At 35.8% G+C, this 24,665-nt stretch overlaps 1 protein-coding gene across 6 annotated transcripts in view; it reads right to left on the bottom strand.

The window, feature by feature from the left end:
- LOC138321758 (synaptotagmin-1-like) overlaps positions 1–24,665 on the bottom strand; it is a 176,165-nt gene that overhangs the window by 22,289 nt on the left and 129,211 nt on the right. For all 6 annotated transcript variants that reach the window (XM_069265700.1, XM_069265698.1, XM_069265701.1 and 3 more), the window contains one exon: positions 11,869–12,065. In XM_069265700.1, the coding sequence (XP_069121801.1) occupies positions 11,869–12,065 (197 nt within the window). The remainder of the gene's footprint in view (positions 1–11,868; positions 12,066–24,665) is intronic.

Raw genomic sequence — 24,665 nt, 5'->3', positions numbered from 1 at the left:
TGTCATTTCTGCATAACCCAATTCCAAAAAACGCCACTGGCAAAATCAAATTTGAGAACAAAATTTGGTTTGCAAAAAGTGATAAACATTACAACATTCCAGAAATGTTTAATGGAGTAAATAATGAAAAATTTATTGGAATCAACAAAATCTTTAACAGGTTTTTGAGGGTTTTTTTTAATCATAAGATTTAAAGATAATAAGGTTAATTTTAATTTGTATTTTCAATATTCCAATTTTTGGAGAGTAACATTTGAAAGTGGGTCACTTGGTCAACTAGTAGGTTATTAGGTCAACTAGCAGGTCACTTGGACAACAAACAGGTCACTTGGTCAACAAGAAGGTCAAATGGTCAACTAGTAGGTCATTTGGTCAAATAGCAGGTCACTTGGTCAACATGTAGGTCACTTGGTCAAATAGCCGGTCACTTGTAGGTCACATGGTCAACTAGTAGGTCACTTGGTCAACTAGCAGATCACTTGGTCAACTAGCAGATTACTTGGTCAACTAGTAGGTCACTTGGTCAACTATTAGCAGATTACTTGGCAACTTGCAGGTCACTTGGTCAACTAGCAGTTCACTTGGTCAACAAGTAGGTCATTAGGTCAACTAGCAGATCACTCACATGGTCAACAAACTGTTACAATTGTTTGCACAGATAATATATATCCCTAATCTACCTAAATGCTGTGAAACTTGGTTTGCGTGTGAAATAACAAAATCAACCACTTTATCTGGCAGAAATTGGCACATCCTCATGATAAAATGGCCTTTATGATCTAGATATTACATGAAGATTAGTTTTCAAACCTCCAGATTGCTTTTAGAAAATACATATAATGTGAACCGCAATGGTGTAAGTGGCACAATTTCAGCCAAAATGACCATATCACCGGCTATACTTGAATCCTATGTGTGACATACACTACTGTATAAGATATAATGATAGTCTCCTGGAATACACTACTGTCACATGCATTAAACTAACGGCAGCAGATAATCAAAGGTTTGTCCAACTGGCATCTCTACTTTTATAGGACTTTGGAGGTCCATTCTGTGGCCTTTTATGGCGTGCTGTACATCTATACCGACATAACTGCTACAGCAGAATTCTATAAAATCCCTTTACATATATATGCAAACAAAAAATATAAGGACTACTTGCCACATATGGATTTCTATGTTTGGGAAAAAGGAATTGTTTTGCATGTAGCCAGTATGAGAAACATTGGGTTGTGACTATGGCTCATAGCAACACCTGAGCAACTAATACATGTTGGTAACACTTGCTACAGTAATAATTTTGTTGTCTATATAGTAACACTTTAGTTGTCTATAGTAACACTTTAGTTGTTTAAATTGTAACACTTTAGTTGTCTATAATAACACTTTAGTTGTCTAAATTGTAACACTTTAGTTGTCTATATAGTAACACGTTAGTTGTCTATAGTAACACTTTAGTTGTCTATATAGTAACACTTTAGTTGTCTATAGTAACACTTTAGTTGTCTATATAGTAACACTTTAGTTGTCTATATAGTAACACTTTAGTTGTCTATAGTAACACTTTAGTTGTCTATAGTAACACTTTAGTTGTCTATAGTAACACTTTAGTTGTCTATATAGTAACACTTTAGTTGTCTATAGTAACACTTTAGTTGTCTATATAGTAACACTTTAGTTGTCTATATAGTAACACTTAAGTTGTCTATAGTAACACTTTAGTTGTCTATAGTAACACTTTAGTTGTCTATATAGTAACACTTTAGTTGTCTATATAGTAACACTTTAGTTGTCTATATAGTAACACGTTAGTTGTCTATATAGTAACACTTTAGTTGTCTATAGTAACACTTTAGTTGTCTATAGTAACACTTTAGTTGTCTATAGTAACACTTAAGTTGTCTATAGTAACACTTTAGTTGTCTATATAGTAACACTTTAGTTGTCTATAGTAACACTTTAGTTGTCTATAGTAACACTTTAGTTGTCTATAGTAACACTTTAGTTGTCTATAGTAACACTTTAGTTGTCTATATAGTAACACTTAAGTTGTCTATAGTAACACTTTAGTTGTCTATATAGTAACACTTTAGTTGTCTATATAGTAACACTTTAGTTGTCTATAGTAACACTTTAGTTGTCTATAGTAACACTTTAGTTGTCTATAGTAACACTTTAGTTGTCTATATAGTAACACTTTAGTTGTCTATAGTAACACTTTAGTTGTCTATATAGTAACACTTTAGTTGTCTATATAGTAACACTTTAGTTGTCTATATAGTAACACTTTAGTTGTCTATATTGTAACACTTTAGTTGTCTATAGTAACACTTTAGTTGTCTATAGTAACACTTTAGTTGTCTATAGTAACACTTTAGTTGTCTATAGTAACACTTTAGTTGTCTATAGTAACACTTAAGTTGTCTATAGTAACACTTTAGTTGTCTACAGTAACACTTTAGTTGTCTATATAGTAACACTTTAGTTGTCTATAGTAACACTTTAGTTGTCTATATAGTAACACTTTAGTTGTCTATAGTAACACTTTAGTTGTCTATAGTAACCCTTTAGTTGTCTATAGTAACACTTAAGTTGTCCATAGTAACACTTTAGTTGTCTATATAGTAACACTTTAGTTGTCTATAGTAACACTTTAGTTGTCTATATAGTAACACCTAAGTTGTCTATAGTAACACTTTAGTTGTCTACAGTAACACTTTAGTTGTCTACAGTAACACTTAAGTTGTCTATAGTAACACTTAGTTGTCTATAGTAACACTTTAGTTGTCTATATAGTAACACTTTAGTTGTCTATAGTAACACTTTAGTTGTCTATATAGTAACACTTTAGTTGTCTATAGTAACACTTTAGTTGTCTACAGTAACACTTTAGTTGTCTATATAGTAACACTTAAGTTGTCTATAGTAACACTTTAGTTGTCTATATAGTAACACTTTAGTTGTCTATAGTAACACTTTAGTTGTCTATATAGTAACACTTTAGTTGTCTACAGTAACACTTTAGTTGTCTATATAGTAACACTTAAGTTGTCTATAGTAACACTTTAGTTGTCTATAGTAACACTTTAGTTGTCTATATAGTAACACTTTAGTTGTCTATAGTAACACTTTAGTTGTCTATAGTAACACTTTAGTTGTCTATAGTAACACTTTAGTTGTCTATAGTAACACTTTAGTTGTCTATAGTAACAATTTAGTTGTCTATAGTAACATTTTAGTTGTCCATATAGTAACATTTTAGTTGTCTATATAGTAACATTTTAGTTGTCCATATAGTAACACTTTAGTAGTCTATAGTAATACCATATTGAACTACAAAAACTTCTTAGCTATGTAAAGTTACTCGGGAGGAGTACATTGACAGATTACAGTGCATCTTACTGATCTAATCAAAGGAGGTGTAGTAAACTGGAGCCGTATCGACCAAATTCATGTCTCAGGACCGCGACATTTTCTACCTAATTTGACCAATTTGTCCCTAATGAATCTTTATATAATCCAGGAACTTTTGCGTAAAGGTCACCCTTTAAACAAAACTTGTGAAGATTGACTGCTCCTGTTTTGGAGGCTCTAAAACATGTGTGCGTATACAGAAATAAATTTTCAAACATCGCCGCCAAATTGGCAGCCATTGATCGCATTAGAAACTGATGCTGTCACTGGGAGGTATTTCATGTCACTAGTGTTAGGGCCTTACATGGTAATCATACAATAGTTCCATAGTAACAGTTCGGCTGGATATAGGCATGGAAATTGATAGATAAGGTCACCTTAATCACCGGCTTAGACTATTTTAGTCTAGTGCTACATTGAGTAGTGTATAATGTAGGGTATAAGGTCACCTAAATTACAGTGGCCCTCGATAATCTGAATCCGATAGTCTGGAAACTTTAAATCTGGACAAAAAATATTAGGGAATGGATTATATTGATAAATTGCACAAAATTCAGCAGTCCAGAAAATTTGCAATCTGGGTAGTTTAGGCTGGGATGGGAGGTGTCCAGATTATGGAGGGTTCATTTGTATTGACTCCGATTAGTCTGATTTAAGTGTGAAAGTGGGGGTATAAGGTCACCTTAGAACTTACGCGAGGGTTTCCCTTTAGTTTAGCAAGGAAGATTGAAATGTAAAGATTATCAATGATAAAATCTTGAGTTCATATAGATTCCTTCTCCAATTGTTGGGAGTTCTAAACCATAAGATACAGTAATTTAAATGCAAAAGTGATTTTGAAATAATAAGTTAGTGCACTGATAAATTCGCGCAATTACCACAATGGTTAGATACAAATGATATACAGAATTTAGCTCAGCATTTGAAGCAAGAATACCGCTAAAATAAGATTTCCCCTAAAATATGTACGTTTGCAGTAACATATGTTTAAATAGGAAACATGGAACACGTGAATAAAATGAGACATCCCCACTTTGGTATCACTAATGAGGTTAACTACAGCAATGTCACTCTACGTAAGAGTACAGATTCTCTATATGGAAGCAGCCTTGGATAGCCTTACTTTTAGGAGCTTTCACACTCCGAGGAATCATTAGTGATGATTCGATAATACAATCCACCATAAAAAGTGACCTTCTTGTTGTTAGTGATAATGGGTGTCGGTTCTGCCTCTACGACCGCGTTTCATCACCCAACAGAGGAACAAACATGGCCGCCAATTTATCAGGCGAACGTGCCAAAACTATGATTCCAAATGGAATCTTCTGATAAAAAAGGCTATTTCACAAAAGAGCTCAGGAAACGGAGAAATGTTTCTTTTTGTACAGATGATTGTTACTATTTATATGTCCGCAGCTGATCAGGTTTTTTTCTCCACCTGATCCGCGAGCGCTCATGGAGTTTTTTTTAAAGACATTAATCAATATCTAAGGGAAGGGATCAGTGTTACCAGACAAAATGGCCTGTTTATCAGGCGCAGCATTTCCGAGTCATTCCACGATACTTTGCTTGATACGAATCTCATCAATGTAATCTACAGCGAGTGACCGCTCACCCTATCACACGATTCAGCCGGCTGTCAGTCTGGCTCTCTTTGATACCTGACTGACCAATAAAATACCAACACACTGACCATTGAGTGTCCAGCCAATCTGTTTCTATGATATCAGAGTGTCCATTCGCTGTCAGCTTATTGTTAATCTTTCTGTCATGATCCGAGTGTCCCCAAATATTAACATTGATTAACACCAATCTTTTCCTTTTATATATCAGAGTTGCTAAGTGTTTATGCAACCCGGGCAGTCATCAAGACAATTGTCTTCTATACTGTAAAATGAGCTAGATTTTCAATATAGGTGATTCAGCTAATGTCTAGTTAATCTCATTTTATAACTTCATCAAAAATTAATGTGATATTGGCCAGCATCCGGCAAAACCGATATCAGAGTCACCAAAATATTTATGAGCATTTGACAGCTTCCAACAAGAGTGAGAAACATTTGTGTGATTTTAGACAAGTTCTGGTCTAAAATCTCTTTCTATGATATGATACTACCATACCTCTGTAGGGATTTGAACCCCTGACCTCCAAACACTAGCTGGATGCTCTACCGAATGAACTACCTGGTCACCAATGATCAACCCAGTCCAGTCATACTACACAACAGTGATCATATATGTAGAAGGAGAGGAGAATATGTAGAGGCCAGACCGGGATTCAAACCCTTGACCAAACACTGTTTGGGTGTGGCGGCCAGACCAGGATTCAAACCCTGGACCAAACACTATCTGGATGTGGCGGCCAGACCACGATTCAAACCCTGGACCAAACGCTATCTGGATGTGGCTGCCAGACCGGGATTCAAACCCTGGACCAAACACTATCTGGATGTGGAGGCCAGACCGGGATTCAAACCCTGGACCAAACACTATCTGGATGTGGTGGCCAGACCGGGATTCAAACCCTGGACCAAACACTGTCTGGATGTGGCGGCCAGACCGGGATTCAAACCCTGGACCAAACACTGTCTGGATGTGGCGGCCAGACCGGGATTCAAACCCTGGACCAAACACTATCTGGATGTGGTGGCCAGACCGGGATTCAAACCCTGGACCAAACACTGTCTGGATGTGGCGGCCAGACCCGGATTCAAACACTGTCTGGATGTGGCGGCCAGACCCGGATTCAAACACTGTCTGGATGTGGCGGCCAGACCCGGATTCAAACACTGTCTGGATGTGGCGGCCAGACCCGGATTCAAACACTGTCTGGATGTGGCGGCCAGACCCGGATTCAAACACTGTCTGGATGTGGCGGCCAGACCGGGATTCAAACACTGTCTGGATGTGGCGGCCAGACCCGGATTCAAACACTGTCTGGATGTGGCGGCCAGACCCGGATTCAAACCCTGGACCAAACACTATCTGGATGCTCTACTGATTGAGATATCTAGTTGCTGGTGATCACCCCAGTCCAGTCCTTCTACACAACAGTGACCATATATATCAACCACACTGACGGGTAGCATTATGTAACACACTTAAATGAGATAAAACAGATCAACATCAAAGAAATCTTCATTCTCCTTAAACCATATCTCTTTGTCCTATGTGAATGAAAACTGTCCAATTTATATCTAAACGAGCTGGAAAATGCACAGACAGATCTTCCTGTTATACTTTGATGAACAAATATTGATGGACCACTGACGCCTCGCTAGATTATTATTTCCTTATTTGTAACATCGAGTCACTTCAGTACAGAATTAACGTGAGAGGAGAAAACGAAGTAGCCAGATTGGGGCTCAAACCTGTGATCTCAGAACTCTAGCTGAATGATCTACCAATGAGCTATCTGATTGCTGATGGTTCATCCAATTATGAATTTTTACGTTCTTTACTCCCTTTTTTGTCTTTGCCCTGGAGACTCAACATACATCATAAGTTCAGGTATTGCTTTGATAAGCATTACTCCAAATGCTTGCAACAGGATTTGGTCACAGGCACCAAAATGTAGTAGAAACGGAAACATTTACTGCTAGATTGGGGTTTGAACCCAGAACCTTCGAAACAGTAGACGGAGGCTCTACTGATTAAGCTACATGTTCCTGGTTGCTGGTGATTGGCCTAATTCAGAACTGTTACATATGTAAATGAGCACATTAAACAGCAAGACCTATGTTCAATAAGTTAGTATTTCCTGATTTGTAGAACCAAGTATGCCGGGTCACTTTAGTACAGGTATATAATTCATAGAAAGAAATCCACTTATGATGCTTGGGCTACCATAATAACAATTACCAGGGTCTCGTTGTTCAAATGGTAATTAGCTTCATCATTAGATTACAACAATTTTCATTTTTCATTTTCCACAAATTATGCAATTTTATATCTTATTCTTTTAAATAAGCAAGTGGATTCATAATGAAATACTTCAGAAAATTGTCAAGTTGTGATTTGAAAATTGTTGTTAAATTGCGATTAGTTTAAACATTTTGTGAATCACTGGTCCTTGGATATCAGTCTGTTTTTTGTCACCTAGGTGTATCATATAATTTGTTCTGGTCAATGTGGTTAAGTATTTGGTCAGTTTACTATCGTAATCCACATTAATCTAAGTGACCTGATACTCTGTACTCACACCAGAGTGACCACACATCAATATGAAACTGACCATCACTGACCATTAAAGTGACCACAAGACAATTATATTATATAAGGCTGCAATTTGACATGGTGTCATTGGACTCATTAATCTGATAGTAAGCTGTTAAAGGGCTATTTAGTCTGATATCTGGCATACTTATAAATTGTACTAACCATAGATCCCAGTCATATCCTGTCACCCAACTCCCCAACGGTAATCCCAGTCATATCCACTCATCCAACTCCCCAATCGTGATCCCAGTCATATCCAGTCATCCAACTCCCCAATGGTGACCCCAGTCATATCCCATCACCCAACTCTCCAATGGTGATCCCAGTCATATCCAGTCATCCCAATCCCCAATGTTGATCGCAATCATATTCAGTCATCCAACTCCCCAATGGTGATCCCAGTCATATCCAGTCACCCAACTTCCCCATGGTGATCCCAGTCATATTCAGCTACCAAACTCCCAAATGATGACCCCAATCATATATCCCATCACAAACTCCCCAATGTACCACTCTCTGATGATCCCAGTCATATCAAGTCATCCAACTCCCCAATGGTGGTCATATCCAGTCATACCCAAGTCATATCCAGCCACCCAACTCCCCAATAGTGATCCCAGTCATATCCAGTCACCCAATTCCCCAATGATGATCCCAGTCATATCCCATCCAGCCACCCAACTCCACAATTGTGATTCCAGTCATATCCTGCCACCCAACTCCCCAATAGTGATCCCAGTCATATCCTGTCACCAAATATTCCAATGGTGATCCCAGTAATATCCAGCCACTCAGATCCCAGTCATATCCTGCCACCCAACTCCCCAATAGTGATCCCAGTCATATCCTGTCACCAAATATTCCAATGGTGATCCCAGTCATATTCAGTCACCCAACTCCCCAATAATGATTCCAGTCATATCCAGCCACCCAACTCCCCAATAGTGATTCCAGTCATATCCAGCCACCCAACTCCACAATAGTGATCCCAGTCATATCCAGCCATCCAACTCTACAATAGTGATCCAGTCATATCCCATCCATCCACCCAACTCCCCAATAGTGATCCCAGTCATATCCAGTCACCCAACTCCACAATAGTGATCCCAGTCATATCCAGCCACCCAACTCTACAATAGTGATCCCAGTCATATCAAGCCACCCAACTCTACAATAGTGATCCCAGTCATATCCCATCCATCCACCCAACTCCACAATAATGATTCCAGTCATATCCAGCCACCCAACTCCCCAATAGTGATTCCAGTCATATCCAGTCACCCAATATTGCAATGGGGATCCCAGTCATATCCTGTCACCCAACTCCCCAATAGTGATCCCAGTCATATCCTGCCGCTCGAATCCAAAATCTGCATGAACCTTGACTTTGAAAAGTCTTAGTGGCCTCAAGTTATTGCAAGGAAATAAATTTCTTATCTTAGAAGCAATAACCTTGACCTATTTCTTTCAGATCTAGAAAATTGCTAAGAAAGATCTGTAAGAATTAAGTTAATTGGCCTTCAAGAAACTTGACTATCTAATTGCAGTAAAACATAGTGTAGATGGTGCCGGCACGCCGACACTGACATATTGATACCTATATTTCACCCGTTTTTCTTGCAGGTGACATAAAAATTATTAGCAGGCCTAATATCAAATTACCAGGGAATGACAGAGCAAAACACTTTTTCAGCATAATTAAGTTTGAAATTGACAGCCCATAGAATTTCCAAAAATTCAGTTTTCATAAAATGAGGGCTGATTTGTTTCAGTTCCCAATGACAACATTTCACTGAAAAATACAATTGAAACTTAAAACAACCATTTACACAATCTTTATCAAATATTATCCAATTAATCAAAATGGAATTAAAAATGCGAGAATGTTATCAAATTACTTAAACCTGTTAGCATAATCGTCCCCTACACAAAAATCCCATTCCCTGGCGCCGTCAGTACTTGTACATCATGAAAACAAAAACGGACACGGTAGAAAATAATATTTTCCCCATAAATAGATGGCAAATGATGGTTGACAAGGTGCTTTTCTCAGCACTGGCAACATGTAACTTGATTTGCAGTGTTGAGAATAGATTTTATTACCTTAAAATCACTTGGAAGTGGAGTGACACGTGGAGGAGAGCGACACTGCCTTGATACTGTAGCAGTCTCTATCATGTCTCTTTCACTCCGTACACAAATAAATTAGATTACGACTGTGCAGACAGGTCGACAATTCTAACACTAAGTTTTCTTGACATCCAAATATGAGCTAAAGAACTTCTGCCTGCTTACACGAAGCAATCTAGAAACAGGCGACCACTTCTCTAATGAAAAAGACCTTGATGGTACAGGTTCTAGTAGCGCACGCGACAATGTCAACTCACTTAAGTCTGTCCACTCCTTTTTTTTGTTCACCAATAATTTACTTAATAACAGAGGTAAGAGCCATCGCATTGATATTCCCTGTAAAGAAGACGATAAAAACTGATACAGGATTTATCCACACACCTGATCACAGTACCCTCATTTATTAGAGAAACGATCTGTGGAAAGGCTGACCACTTCACTATGGATAGCAAGAATTCTAGCATTGTGGTAAGAAACACATAAAGAAAGGTCATTATGAGTTCATGACTCATTTTGGACACTTTCAACACTTGAAAAGCCTCAATATTAGTGCTGTGTATCGCGAGGTATGTGACGAAACAATAATATCATGATACAGGGTTCACGATACGATACGTATCATGATATTTTGATAGACACTTTGAATGTTGTGATGTCATTGTAAATGTGTTGTTAGATTGGTTGTATTTCCAGAATAATTAAGCTTTTGCTTACGCTCAATACAAAAGACTCGATTTTTATTCATTTCCCATGTTCGGTTACTAGATTTAGTAGACTGAAACTTGAAATAAGACAAGCAAGCAGCCTTACAGGCCACAGGCGCTGACACAAGTTTAGTGTTTTGCTCCTTGTGGGATTCCGCCATTTTGTTACTAACAAAGTTCTGCTGACGTTGGCCAAGGGAGATAATCCAATGTTAAATTTTTATTTTTAGTTATCACGATACTAATGAATTGCACACGATGCATCGATGGACCACCAATAGATGCTATACATCGATGCATCAGTGAATCGTTACACCTCTACTCAATATTATGGTTTCAAGAAAAACTAATCTCAACTTGCGTAAAATGCAAAAATGTTTTAAAATTTTTTTATATCTCCCCATATATATCATACAAGAAAGTTATAATTTTTAGGGAAAAAATGACTTGAGAACAATAAACATCATTCGATCTCATTTCCACACGTTTGGCATGTATACCAACTAAGCATGCACACATACAGGTTATTCCTATTTGTTGATATAAGTTCTTTAATCATACCTTGGGGAGAACATACAAAGAAAACTAGACATATGTAAGTATAATATGAAAAGCCGCTGCAACAACAAATTTTGATTGCTTCATCTTAAAAACAATCTATCCTACAAATCCCACATTACCTATGAACCACATGTGTTGAATACCCCGCTCAAGCATGTGGCTTATTTTCAGTAAGTGTACTATACAACAAATCTACTGCCAGCGACCAAAACTAGGTCATTGTCTGAAGCCATATACTGACCGTAAAACACGCTAATAATACAGAAAATGCATCACTAAAACCCCATTTTTATTTGTGAACTGCAAAAATATCAAGTAATGATTATGATATGAACAGGTTGGTGACATGGCTATTGCTTGTTCATCTGGCGAACTGTCAATAGCAGAAGTTAACAGATGCGCACGCATCAACCAGCGAACTGTCAATACCGAAGTCAGCAGATGCCCATGCATCAACCGGTGATGGGTCCAATACGGACCTATCTTAATAAAGCCGCTTGGCTAAGCCATTAGTGGCTTTAAAAATTTCATTAGTGCCTCAAAGTTTGAACAGCGATATACGTACCCATTTATACATGTCACACTTGTACAATACAGGTAACAATGAACAGCTACATTACAAAATATGACATTATGAAACAGGTTTTAATTATACATAGCGATACAATCACCTTCTTGCTTCCAACTTCCAAGGGAATTATCCATTTGCTCAGTCGGTAGAGCGTTAGACCAGTAAGTCGGGGTCATAGGTTCGAGCCCGGCTGGCAGCAAACTACTCTCACCCTGTTACAATAATGTGTTCTCGTCAAAAATAAATTATTACTACAAACAAACCAACCTTTCTGTCATAGAGCTTTGTGTCTATTTTGCGTAAGTCGATGGCATCTTGCATGGAGGCCCTTCTTGGGCGATGTGATGGCAAGGGAGGCAACCCATCTGATCCCGTTACTATGCCGACCCGCTCGTTAGAGAAGGTGAAGGTCATTTCTCGAAGGCCTGTCAGTGATCCTGGAGTAACTGGGCCTGAGCTTGGATCTATCAAAGATAAAAAAACTGTGTTATCTTCAAAGACAATAAAACAATAGATTTTTTTTTTATATTTGTCAAAAATTATTAAAATTGTCAAAAGAAATCCAAAACAAAATTGCTTCATTAACTATATAGTGGTTAAATATTGTGCGACCTTAGAAATTAATTTGTCATTTAACTACTGCAGCAGTCCATTATAGAATTTCAGGGGTGAGTTAGTTAGTTGAGATGAATTTATCTAGCAAATAATGTGCATCTTCTCTTGTGGTTTATACACAAGTGAACATGGATTAAGAAACAAATTGTCTTATTCCCTGCAAATCTACCTTTGTAATACAAGAGATAGAAATGTTTGAGTGGAATTACAAATCTAAGCGTACTCTTGACTATAATCACAATGACCTGGCAACTGCCTCACATGGGGTTCGACTTGCAACCCAAAAGGTGAAGGAATTGTGGTAATATATCGAGAAATATCTCTCGGACACTGCAGCTCTGCTATTATTTAGAGAAGACTGGGCACACAATAACCTTGTGTTCGTTTGGGTCAAAGAATATTTTTCTGAATGAAAAAGAAATTAAGACTAAGAGAAACATAATTTTTCAAATTGCATGATAATCAGCTAAACACATCTACAGCAATGACTCACTAAATATAACAAGATTTACAGGAAAGTAAAAGTTTGCACTTAGCAGGTAAAATAATACGAAACTAAATAATGGAATCCAGGAAATAAGAGTTAGTGGTCAAGTGGTCAAGTAATCAAATATAGAAGACAGTTTCCTCTGAAACGATAAACTCAATTTAGAAGGAAACTATAATCCTTCATTACAGATTCCGGTCAGGCACATCTCAAGGTCAAGGTTAAACATCCCATATAAGGTCAAGTGTAAGATGTCCACAATTTAATCAGGTCGCCTAAAAACATCTTCTATAATTAATTTTCATTCCGTTCACACGACAACATGGTCATGTCATGTGATTTCACTCTGATGTGAAGAGTTCATACCCTAGTCGAAAATTCTTTATTAGATCTAAGAATGACACCATGATGGTCAGTATGATGGTCAGTTTGTGGTTTAAAAGTGACAGCGGATATGATTTATGTAGTCCGGTCATGTAGCACCTATTAAGTCCACAAGGGGGCCATTATCATGGGGTCACACCCTAACAACCGGTGACCAAGATTCTCTGTCTAAAGTAATCAGGTTCTATCAGGGCGACATCAAACTCCGCTCCATAATCAGTCAGATTTGATCAACGTCTGCCCACAAAGATGGCTGGTCGTGGCCATCAAGCCATCGCTGTAGATATGGATCTTCTATCATATCAGCCTGATTCCATTTATAATATATTGTTACAGTGTCTGTTGTCTTGGACATTAAGTCTCCATGTTTGAAGGACTTGATATGAAGCTACATTTTGTAATACTGGTCAGATATGAAGCTACATTTTGTAATACTGGTCAGACGTGAAGCTACATTTTGTAATACAATGTACTGGTCAGGTGTGAAGCTACATTTTGTAAAACTGCATTTTTGTGCATTATATAGCACATGCTTGCAGGTACATTCTTCATTCTTGTTTTGGAAAAAACAAGCTTACAGTAAGTGTTGCAACTTGCAAGCAACACACGTCCCCTGCCATCAATTACATTCTCTAATCTATGGCAAGTTATGGCAAATCATAAGTAAAGATTTTAACAAAAAATAAAATGAAATTATGTTTCAGCAATTTTAATTCCGTATATTGTTTGTCCGTTTCAGACGAAAATTAGTATACCGGTATGTTAGATTAAGAGTATCTATCGAAGCTCAAAACTCGAAGGTTTGCATTCAAGACACTGCTAACCTTCTTCAGCATTGATATACTGCTGGAATTAAGTTATATCCTGCAAACACATAGGTACATAGCATGACGGTCATTCTGATGTTCAGTTACTAGGCCTAACTGATGCGAAGTTTTTCGTTTTTGGTTTCCGTCAATCCATGTGTATTCCAATGTGATTGTTTAGCGACCATTATGATTCTTGGAATGTACTTCATGCACGAATCTTCAAAATTATTATTTCTGATTCCGATTAGCACACAGTTCACATCTTTAGATGGTTTTCTATCAAAAACACACCCATTATCCTACTCTGAGTGGCACCATTTAGAGATTTTCTTTCAAAGAACATGGACAATTACAGATTATCTTTCAAAGAACATGGACAATTACAAGATTTTCCGTTCAAAAGAACATGGATGTATGATTATCATAACTATCTGGACAAAATAATATCCACTAGCAGTTTGGAATCTGAAGCTTTAGGTATTGATAATGATATGGTATCATCTCTTTATGTATTAATCTTTAGGTGTCGCTGTGAATGGACAGTAGAACACCACTGCCCTCGTAAGGCAGGCAAGTCCGGCACGTATGTTCGTACCATTTTGTACAGTACAAAGCTGTTGTGTGTGTTCCATTATTGCGGTTGTACCATTTTGTACAGTACAGATCAGTTGTATGCATTCATTTATAATGGTCGTACCATTTCGTACATTACAAATTCTGCTTTATCTGTATTGGAACATGCTGTACCAGCCAAAATAATCCATTTAACAAGTGGTTTAATTCCTGAAGCACACCACTTGGATCTAAGATAGTCAATCAAAGATTTGTCATTGAAATTTCTTTTTAATTAAATAAAAGACATAATGCATTTTAAAAATATTTAAGCATATATACTTTTTCAATTTCCAAGAAAAATTAGTGTTTTTTTTTTTAATTTTGTTTTTTACGTTAAATGCATGCCTTTCTTATGCCAACAACAATCTTAGATAAATTCAAATATATACCAATTCAGTACATCTGGTATAATCCGAAAAGGAACTGCTCAAATTCTCCAAACATATCCAACAAACAAATTCGAGTTCCGTTCTAGACACAAAATGCATTCATTAGGAAACACAAGCAAAGTGTATTTGTGTAAGGAAGGCTGTGATCATACAGGCCTTCAGGGGGTCACGTCTGGTGAGACGTTTAAATTGGTGGAAATATTTCAATACCTTAATTGAAATTATATATGGTACAACCTCACAACTATCAATCTAGATTCAGCTAATGAATATTTCAAATTCACCCTTATCACAAAATTGGGAGGATTTGAACGCTTCCACGGAAGGCTTTGTATTTATTTTTGATATACAGGTTCAAATGAGCAGTAAACCTAGCTATGTATACAGAATGTTTTGTTGGGTTGAGTCAAAGGTTTTGCAGTTGTAGCTCGGAAAAGTATCTAGATAGGACAATCGCTTGTATTAGCCTGCATGTTTGGGTGCTACGGTGGCCAAATTAATGGTTAAGATGTTCCTACATATTACCACTATAGCCCTCAACCTCTGGGTTGCAAGTTCGAATCCTTTGTGGGGGCAGATGCCAGGTACTGACCCCTAGTCGGTGGATTTTCTCTGAGTACTTCGTCTTTCCTCTACCAACAAATCTGACACATCCTTCAATGACCCAAGCAGTTAATAGGACATAAAACTAATAAACCCCACAAATCTGCTTTGTAATTAGTACATGCATGGATCCATCAAATATTTGCTACTAATTGATATATCTTAGTTTACACAACTGTAGCATTAACTTATACGGTATATGTAACGCCAGTTATTTTTGCAGATCAAAATATTTGCGATTTGAACAAAAATCAGAAAAATCAAATTATTATGCTTTTGAAATTTCGTTATTTGGCTAAAGGAATAATTGTTTCATTTTCAAATTTTTGCAATCATAGCAAAGTTCTATGAAACCTCAAAAATATCATCCCCCAAAAAAACCCAGAGAGATTTATAGTTTTTCAGACTAAAATAACTTTTATAAAATCAATTTTCCTATGTCAGTATCAAGTGGAAATTTCAATAACTTTGATGAAGTCAATGCATAATTGAATATTATTTGAAAGTTTTTGCTAAGATTCTGAAACAGTAAAACTGTCTAAAATCAGAGTAAATTTTCAGTACTTATAGGTACTTAAACCTAGACATGTCCAATTGGAACACTTTATGGTGACATGCTAGACTGTTACGTAAATCAGCAGAGTTGCTGTGTACTTTATTGCACAACAACTTCTAAAAGTAGCACATTAACACAGACATCTTCAACTCTTGACATTTGAAGACCTGAACATAACAAGTGGTTAATGCAGATGGTGGATTGTACAGTTAATTACTAACGTTTGAGGTAACATATGCAAAATAGTGCACTTCAATATATTTGCCTTAGTAATGTCCAGTTGGCGTTCATCATCTCATAAAAGCGTGCTAGCATCATCAATACATCACTTTAATCCATGTATTAAGCAGGGATTTTGTAATACATTTACACTTCCGTTCATTAATAGATTTAATGTATTTCAATATATCAGATTATCATTATGCAAAAATAAAACCTCAATGTTTCCTGTCATAGTTTCCCTAAATTCCAAATCTGTAATGAGCATCTTCAAGATGGCAGAACGTTTGGCTTGTCACCGGTAAACCATATCTTATTTTTTATCACTGCTCAGAATACCCATTACTATAAATCCTTCTCTCATACTTCCCTGAAATTTTATAATGGACCATTCCAGTCTTTGATCAAGAATAGTCCAAATATGTCTTCAAGGATGGATGAGTTAATTTACTGTCAAGGCAAACAAATTATGGTATGAGACTTTTATAAGTGTGAACCAAATCTGAGTCAAATTTCATCTTAAGATAATTTACAACCAAATAACTTCAAGTATTTGTGCTCAGGCAGGCAATAAAGCTTGCATCAAATCACCTGTGTTCATTCTTATACAATATGAGGGCTCCTTTCAAAACAGAACTACTTTTCTTATTTGATTATTTCTTAGTTGATTTTCGGGCGTGTACATCACTGTTGATTAATTCCCGGTTGAATTTGTCTGTACTATTACACATTCTATTTTTTATGTGGGATTAAATGCGATAGACTTTAATTATAAACACAAACGAGGTATGTTTTTGCATTAAATGCCTTCATATTTTTGTTGCAGTATCATCAATTCTAGCACAGTTTTTGTGTTTAAACAAATATCCACCAAGTACAAGAGTACGCATGCAAATTTAAACAATTTTATCTTGTCAAAATATCATTGTTATACATGGTTTTTGTGACAATTTTAAGATTTGCATCACTGGTACCAAAATTTAAGCATAATGCTATAACGTCCATTAGGTAATCTAGCTCATTTTAGTGCTATATTCGAGCCAGAAATATGGTATTACAATATGAATGGACTAATTTTTTTTCTGCAAATTGTTTACATAGCTATTAAGGTGAATATATGTAAATTTACTGTTGCCCAAATTAACCTAGCTGTTAAATATCACATTTGAGCTAAAACTTGATTAAGCCACAATAAGTTTATTATAATCTATAAATTAGAGCTCATTTGCCATTCAGGTAAGTAATATTTTAATCAGAATTGATTTCAATACTAACAACAGGTGTTTGTGGTAATTAATACCATCGTTAGCACCAGGTGAGTACAATTATCAGACAGGCGTAATGACACAACACCTTTAGTGCTATAAGTATAAGAATGTTGGAACCTTGTGACACACCACTCACCTCTACACACCTCCACTTTTGACACTAATTACATAATTTAGTAACAATTAAGGCAGAGTGATGTAGGTGATTTACAAATAGCCAACTAACTAATATTAATTACTAATATAAATTTCTGATGTAATATGTATAATTTCCATAATTAAAATTCACAACCCAGGGCTGTGATCTACAGGACTTGCCTAGAAAAGTCCTGGTCTCATCGTTTTCCTGTGGGACGTCTTACCAAAATTTTGAGAACCCTTATGAGAGAAAACAATGTGAATTGTGCTCACAAAATAATGGCGTAACAATGAACACCTACCCACAAGGGAGCTAACTCTGTAATATGCATTGACCCCCTTCATCTAGTTTAATATGTCTCAACACCTGAACTACTCAGCCACGGCAACCCCTAGATAAACATGTAACAATGAAGACTGCTGAAACAAAGGAATATGTGTATAGTTAAAGTGATGAAGAAATGATGTGACAAAATGCATTTCTGTTAGCCATAGCCAATTAGACACCTGTATGCTATATAGATTCAAGTATCAGTCAATTGTGTAAATATTCCATGGTTCTTTATGAAAGGCTGACTAATTTCTGGTGTTACAACTACTGAGATGATATCGTCAATGACAATCTTCGGCTCTCACCAGATTGGATGAGTCAGTTTATTTGATCCGTTTATCAGTTAAAATTGAAGAAAAAAAAATCACTAATGTTTCAAGCAGAGAAGTTGAATGCATTTTGTAATTTTGTTTGACGATTTGTCAAAAATGGATAAAAAATCAATAAATGTTTCAGTTGCAACTTTCCTCCAGAAAATTAAAGAACCACTTTTCAATGATACTAAACATTACACAAACAAATCACTTCCTTATCATACAAAATATCTCCCAAACAAATAACTTCTCATGCATACAAAACATTACACCAACAAATCACTTTTCTATTATAAACAACAACATCACACTCCATACAAAAATTACACAAACAAATCACTTCTCAACATACAAAACATCACACAAACAAATCACTCGATAAAAAAAACACATTACAAAACAACACAAACAAATCACCCGATACAAAACATCACACAAACAAATCACTTCTCAATCATACAAAACATCACACAAACAAATCTCTTTCCAATCATACAAAACATCACACAAACAAACCACTTCTCAATCATACAAAACAATTTGCACAAGAAAACTCTCTCCATACAAAACATTACACAAACAAATCACTTCTCAATCATACAAAACATCACACAAACAAATCACTTTCCAATCATACAAAACATCACACAAACAAATCACTTTCCAATCATACAAAACATCACACAAACAAATCACTTTCCAATCATACAAAACATCACACAAACAAATCTCTTTCCAATCATACAAAACATCACACAAACAAATCACTTTCCAATCCTACAAACATCACACAAACAAATCACTTCTCAACCATACAAAACATCACACAAACAAATCACTTCTCAATCAAACAAAACATCACACAAACAAATCTCTTTCCAATCATACAAAACATCACACAAACAAATCTCTTTCCAATCATACAAACATCTCCTAAACAAATCACTTTTCAACCATACAAAACATCTCCTAAACAAATCACTTCTAACCATACAAAACATCACACAAACAAATCACTTCTCAATCATACAAAACATCACACAAACAAATCTCTTTCCAACCATACAAAACATCTCCTAAACAAATCACTTCTCAACATACAAAACATCACACAAAAAAATCACTCTCAATCATACAAAACATCACACAAACAAATCACTTTCAATCATACAAAACATCACACAAACAAATCACTCGATACAAAACATCACACAAATAAATCACTTCTCAATCATACAAAACATCACACAAACAAATCACTTTCAATCATACAAAACACACAAACAAATCTCTTTCCAATCATACAAAACATCACACAAACAAATCTCTTTCCAATCATACAAAACATTTCACAAACAAATTCTTTCAATCATACAAAACATTACACAAACAAATCACTCACAAAAACATCACACAAACAAATCACTCGATATACAAAACATCACACAAACAAATCACTTCTCAATCATACAAAACATCACACAAACAAATCACTTCTCAATCATACAAAACATCACACAAACAAATCTCTTTCCAATCATACAAAACATCACACAAACAAATCTCTTTCCAATCATACAAAACATCACACAAACAAATCACTTTCTCAATCATACAAAACATCACACAAACAAATCACTCTTTCTCAATCATACAAAACATCACACAAACAAATCACTCATACAAAACATACAAAACAAATCACCAAACAAATCAAACTTCTCAATATCTCATACAAAACATCACACAAACAAATCACTTTCAATCATACAAAACATTACACAAACAAATCACTTTCAATCATACAAAACATCACACAAACAAATCTCTTTCCAATCATACAAAACATCACACAAACAAATCTCTTTCAATCATACAAAACATCACACCTAAACAAATCACTTTCCAATCATACAAAACATCACACTAAACAAATCACTTCTCGACCATACAAAACATCACACAAACAAATCACTTCTCATCCATACAAAACATCACACAAACAAATCACTTCTCAACCATACAAAACATCACACAAACAAATCACTTCTCAATCATACAAAACATCACACAAACAAACCACTTCTCAATCATACAAAACAATTTGCACAAGAAAACTCTCTCCATACAAAACATTACACAAACAAATCACTTTTCTAATATACACAACATCACACAAACGAATCACTCAATACAAAACATTACACAAACAAATCACTTCTCAATCATACAAAACATTACACAAACAAATCACTTTTCTATTACACACATCACATAAACAAGTGACTCCTAGAACAATATAAAACATGTCACAAATTATTCACTTCCTACAAATACACTAACACATCCACATCAGACCTATTTGAAATTAATAAAATGTATCAGACTGAAGTGCATGGTTTTTTCCCCAGCTAGATCATTGGATTGTATTGTGATAAACCAGGATTTAATATAAAGTAATATTTTATCCAAATGAGAATGTTTACCTGTTTTTGTTAGCAAGGTACCCAATCATATCTATAAAGCTTGTATTACTAATGAATCATTATTTTTTTCCTGCTACAAACATTAAAGTCAGTAGTTCATTGCCCATATAACTGCTTATATTACATATCTACAGCAAATTCCGACCTGTTTGTACGTTTATTGGAACAGTCAGATCGAGCTACATTTGTGTTATTGGTCAGGTTTCCTATGAACTGCGAGATGAAGCCCTATAAAACAAGGATGAGTTGTCGTCTGTTGGAAACAGATACAAACGAAGACACATATCCAGTTTGTAATATAATAGGAAGACATTAACAATTACCATGTAATGTTTTCACCGGGTAGCGACCACAAATGTTTTGGAGACAAACATTGCAACAGTTTAGAGTAGTTTATTGACAGCAATTAATTGGCAAATTCTCGTCAATACAGTGTTAAAATGATGGGAACGTCTGTCATAATGGTAAAAAAAATTGGACCTTTCAGATGACAACACGGGAAAGTGAGCAATCATAGTGGGAAAAATCTTTTGTGAAGCTGAACACAGCATTATCAAGCCTCCTCAGACGAATACAACATGTGAAGAAAATCAATGGAAGCCAAGACACACCTTTGGAGCGACCGTCAACACAGCGTAATTACCACACAATCCTCAGTCGAACCCTTTCCTGGTTGTCATGAGCAGCACAAATGGCTATTTCTGGATTTCATTGAGAATGTTGGTCAACTAAGGCCGTTCAATGGACTCGCTGCCCACCACAACTGGACACATCAATCTAGGTATAATACAGCACTCGGAAATCTCATCACTACCGGGGCCCATGGGGCCCGTTCATCACACTTTAAACTCCACAGGGCCCTGTTCATCATTGACAATGATTTAAAAGGTCTAATCGGCCTGTTAACTCTTAATCAAGATTGTCATACAAAAGTTCTAATAGGCCTGTTTATTCAAGATCACCATTCAAAAGGTCTAATAGGTCTATTTATTCAAAATCACCATACAAAAGGTTAATCAGCCTGTTTATTTAAGATCACCATACAAAAGTTCTAATAGGCCTGTTATTTAATTCAAAATCATCATACAAAAGGTTTGATCGGCCCATTAACTCTTCATCACGATTGTCATACAAAAGGTTTAATGGGCCTGTTTATTTAAGATCACCATACAAAAGGTCTTATAGGCCTGTTAATTCAAAATCATCATACAAAAGGTCTGATCGGCCTGTTAACTCTTCATCATGATCGTTATACAAAAAGGTTTAATAGGCCTGTTTATTTAAGATCACCATACAAAAGGTCTTATAGGCCTGTTAATTCAAAATCATCATACAATAGGTCTAATTGGCCTGGAGATCATCATTCAAAAGGTGTAATATGCCTGTTTACTCAAAATCACCATACAAAAGGTCTTGTTGGACTGTTTATTCAAAATCACAATACAAAAGGTCTAATAGGCCTGTTTATTTCTCAGCGAAAATATCTTGACCGAGGTATGCTCATTAAGACAACAGTAAAATATGTTAAAGAACTGGACAAATCTGCATTTGATCATCTTACAAAAGGTTTACTTAGACATAACATCGTAAATCATATACAAATGTTCCAAAGGGCAGCAAACACCAGAAATAAGTCATTGATTCAACCAATAGCCAGAAACAAATGCTTATTTGGATTTTATTAATTTCCAAAATCAGACATCATATAGAGCCTGCTCAAGAGACTGTAGATATAAAAACAGTATTTTTAATAGTCAAAATAAATACCGTGAGGGGCTGATCAATTTTATGGGGATTACATTATTATGTTTTTACTGGCCATCCCGTTGGCCACACAATATTATCTGTGAAATTTCAAAAATCCATTGAATTATAGATATTACAAGCAAATTTGTGGAATTTCCATCCCCCGCTTTCAGGACATATTGTAGGTAAACATTATTGAGGTTAGGTTTAACCTTGGTTGAAACATGAAAAAATCAACTGAAGTCTTATTCGGAAGTAGATGCGTAAAATGAGCTTTTTAGTACATCAAAGGCCCGTAACTTCACTACATAATGTCGGACAAAAATGGAAATCGAACTTGGCCAAGCCCTTAAGGCATTTGACCTTGTAAGAAAGGTTGGAGAAAATCGGTTCATATTTATGAGTTATTGCAGGGAAATGGCAGAGAATGACATTTAAAAAAAAATTAAATCAAAGGGGCCATAACTTCGCTAAATAAAGTCTGTTGAAAGTTCCAATCAAATTTGGCCGAGTCCTTAAGGCATTTAACCTTGTTACTAAGTTTGAAGAAAATCTGTTTACATTTGTTACACTTATTGCACGGAAATGGCAGAAAATGACGTTTTTAGTAATTCAAAGAGCCATAACTCTGCAAAATAAGGTCCGTTGAAAGTCGCAATTGTACTTGGCCAAGCCCTTAGGCATTTAACCTTGTTACTAAGTTTGAAGAAAATCGGTTTACATTTGTTACACTTACTGCACAGAAATGGCAGAAAATGACGTTTTTAGTAATTCAAAGGGCCATAACTCTGCTAAATAAGGTTCATCGACAGTCGTGATTGAACTTGGCCAAGCCCTTAAGACATTTAAGATTGTCACCAAGTTTGAAGAAAATCGGTTTACATTTGTTACAGTTATATCACGGAAACGAAGTGTTACAGACAGACGGACAAACCCAAATTAATATCCCCCGCTTCGGAGAAAGTGGGGGATAATAATTATAAACTTCAAGCCAAATGAAGAAATTTTAATTTGTGAAAATTAAAATTTCTTCTTTAACATCCAAATTGCGGGAAAAAAATTGGCACGTAAAATATAATCTGTTAAATATTAAGAATCGGTTTAATTATATAATAATTAATGACCTCATGCCAAATCAAGAAATTCGTTTGCAAACAATATTTGACGGGTCAGTTTATGAAGCAAATGGTGACTCCAAAGTAATGAAAATATGTATATGTATTAATATAGATTTTCTAAGAAAGGATTATATACAACATCCAATATTACTCAATGTTATGATTACCTGCTGTAAGAAGAAGATGATGATGATCAGCTACAAGGTATTCTGTGTATGATAGGTATTATGTCTGACCAAGCAGTTGTTGAATTGAGTACTATACACCGTGTTTGTCGCAGCTTGACGTCACAACACACAAAAGTGTCACCATTGACACAGCTATAGGTGTTTAAAAGAAATCATCAAACCATGTACTGACACCGATCGGGTGTGAGTGAGTGCCACCCTACAGAACTATGGAAACTCAAACCTTCTGCTACACCCCAGAACAATGGCAGAAACGGCTGGTGCTGAGGTAAACAATATAGATATGAATTGTCACCTTGCTCCTTTGATAGATGTATGAAACATCAGATAAATAAAACGATAAGTCGCAGAAGCCAAGGTATTGTGGTCTGGGTACAAGTGACAACTAACAGCTGTGATCAACACTCTCCTGAATGACTTTACATTTTTACCAGGGATTATATCTTTTAGACCCATAAATGAGTTATCTCCCTTGTTAATATTTTTTTGTATTTATATAGTGTTGGTGATTATAAAGTTGACATGTACAGACAAACCTGTCTATAAAAACCACACAAGGAATATTCAAAACGGGGTCTTTAGCACAGTGGTGATATCCATAGGTCAAATTGTGTTGAAATTGGTTAGTTGAACTGAAGTGGTTGCATGTATTCAACATATGATCGTAGAACACAGGTGGTTACTGAAGCAGGTTCTAAAGTTGAAATTTAAAGCCAATGGTGTCAGTGTGATACACAAATTTGTTGTTCTAAAATATTTGAAAATGTGATTTTTACAGAGTTATATATCTTAGGGCAC

The sequence above is a fragment of the Argopecten irradians genome, chromosome 4, assembly GCF_041381155.1.
Source record: "Argopecten irradians isolate NY chromosome 4, Ai_NY, whole genome shotgun sequence".
NCBI lineage: Eukaryota > Metazoa > Mollusca > Bivalvia > Pectinida > Pectinidae > Argopecten > Argopecten irradians.
Note: the sequence above shows the minus strand (reverse complement) of the source record. Positions and strands in the feature narration are given on the sequence as shown.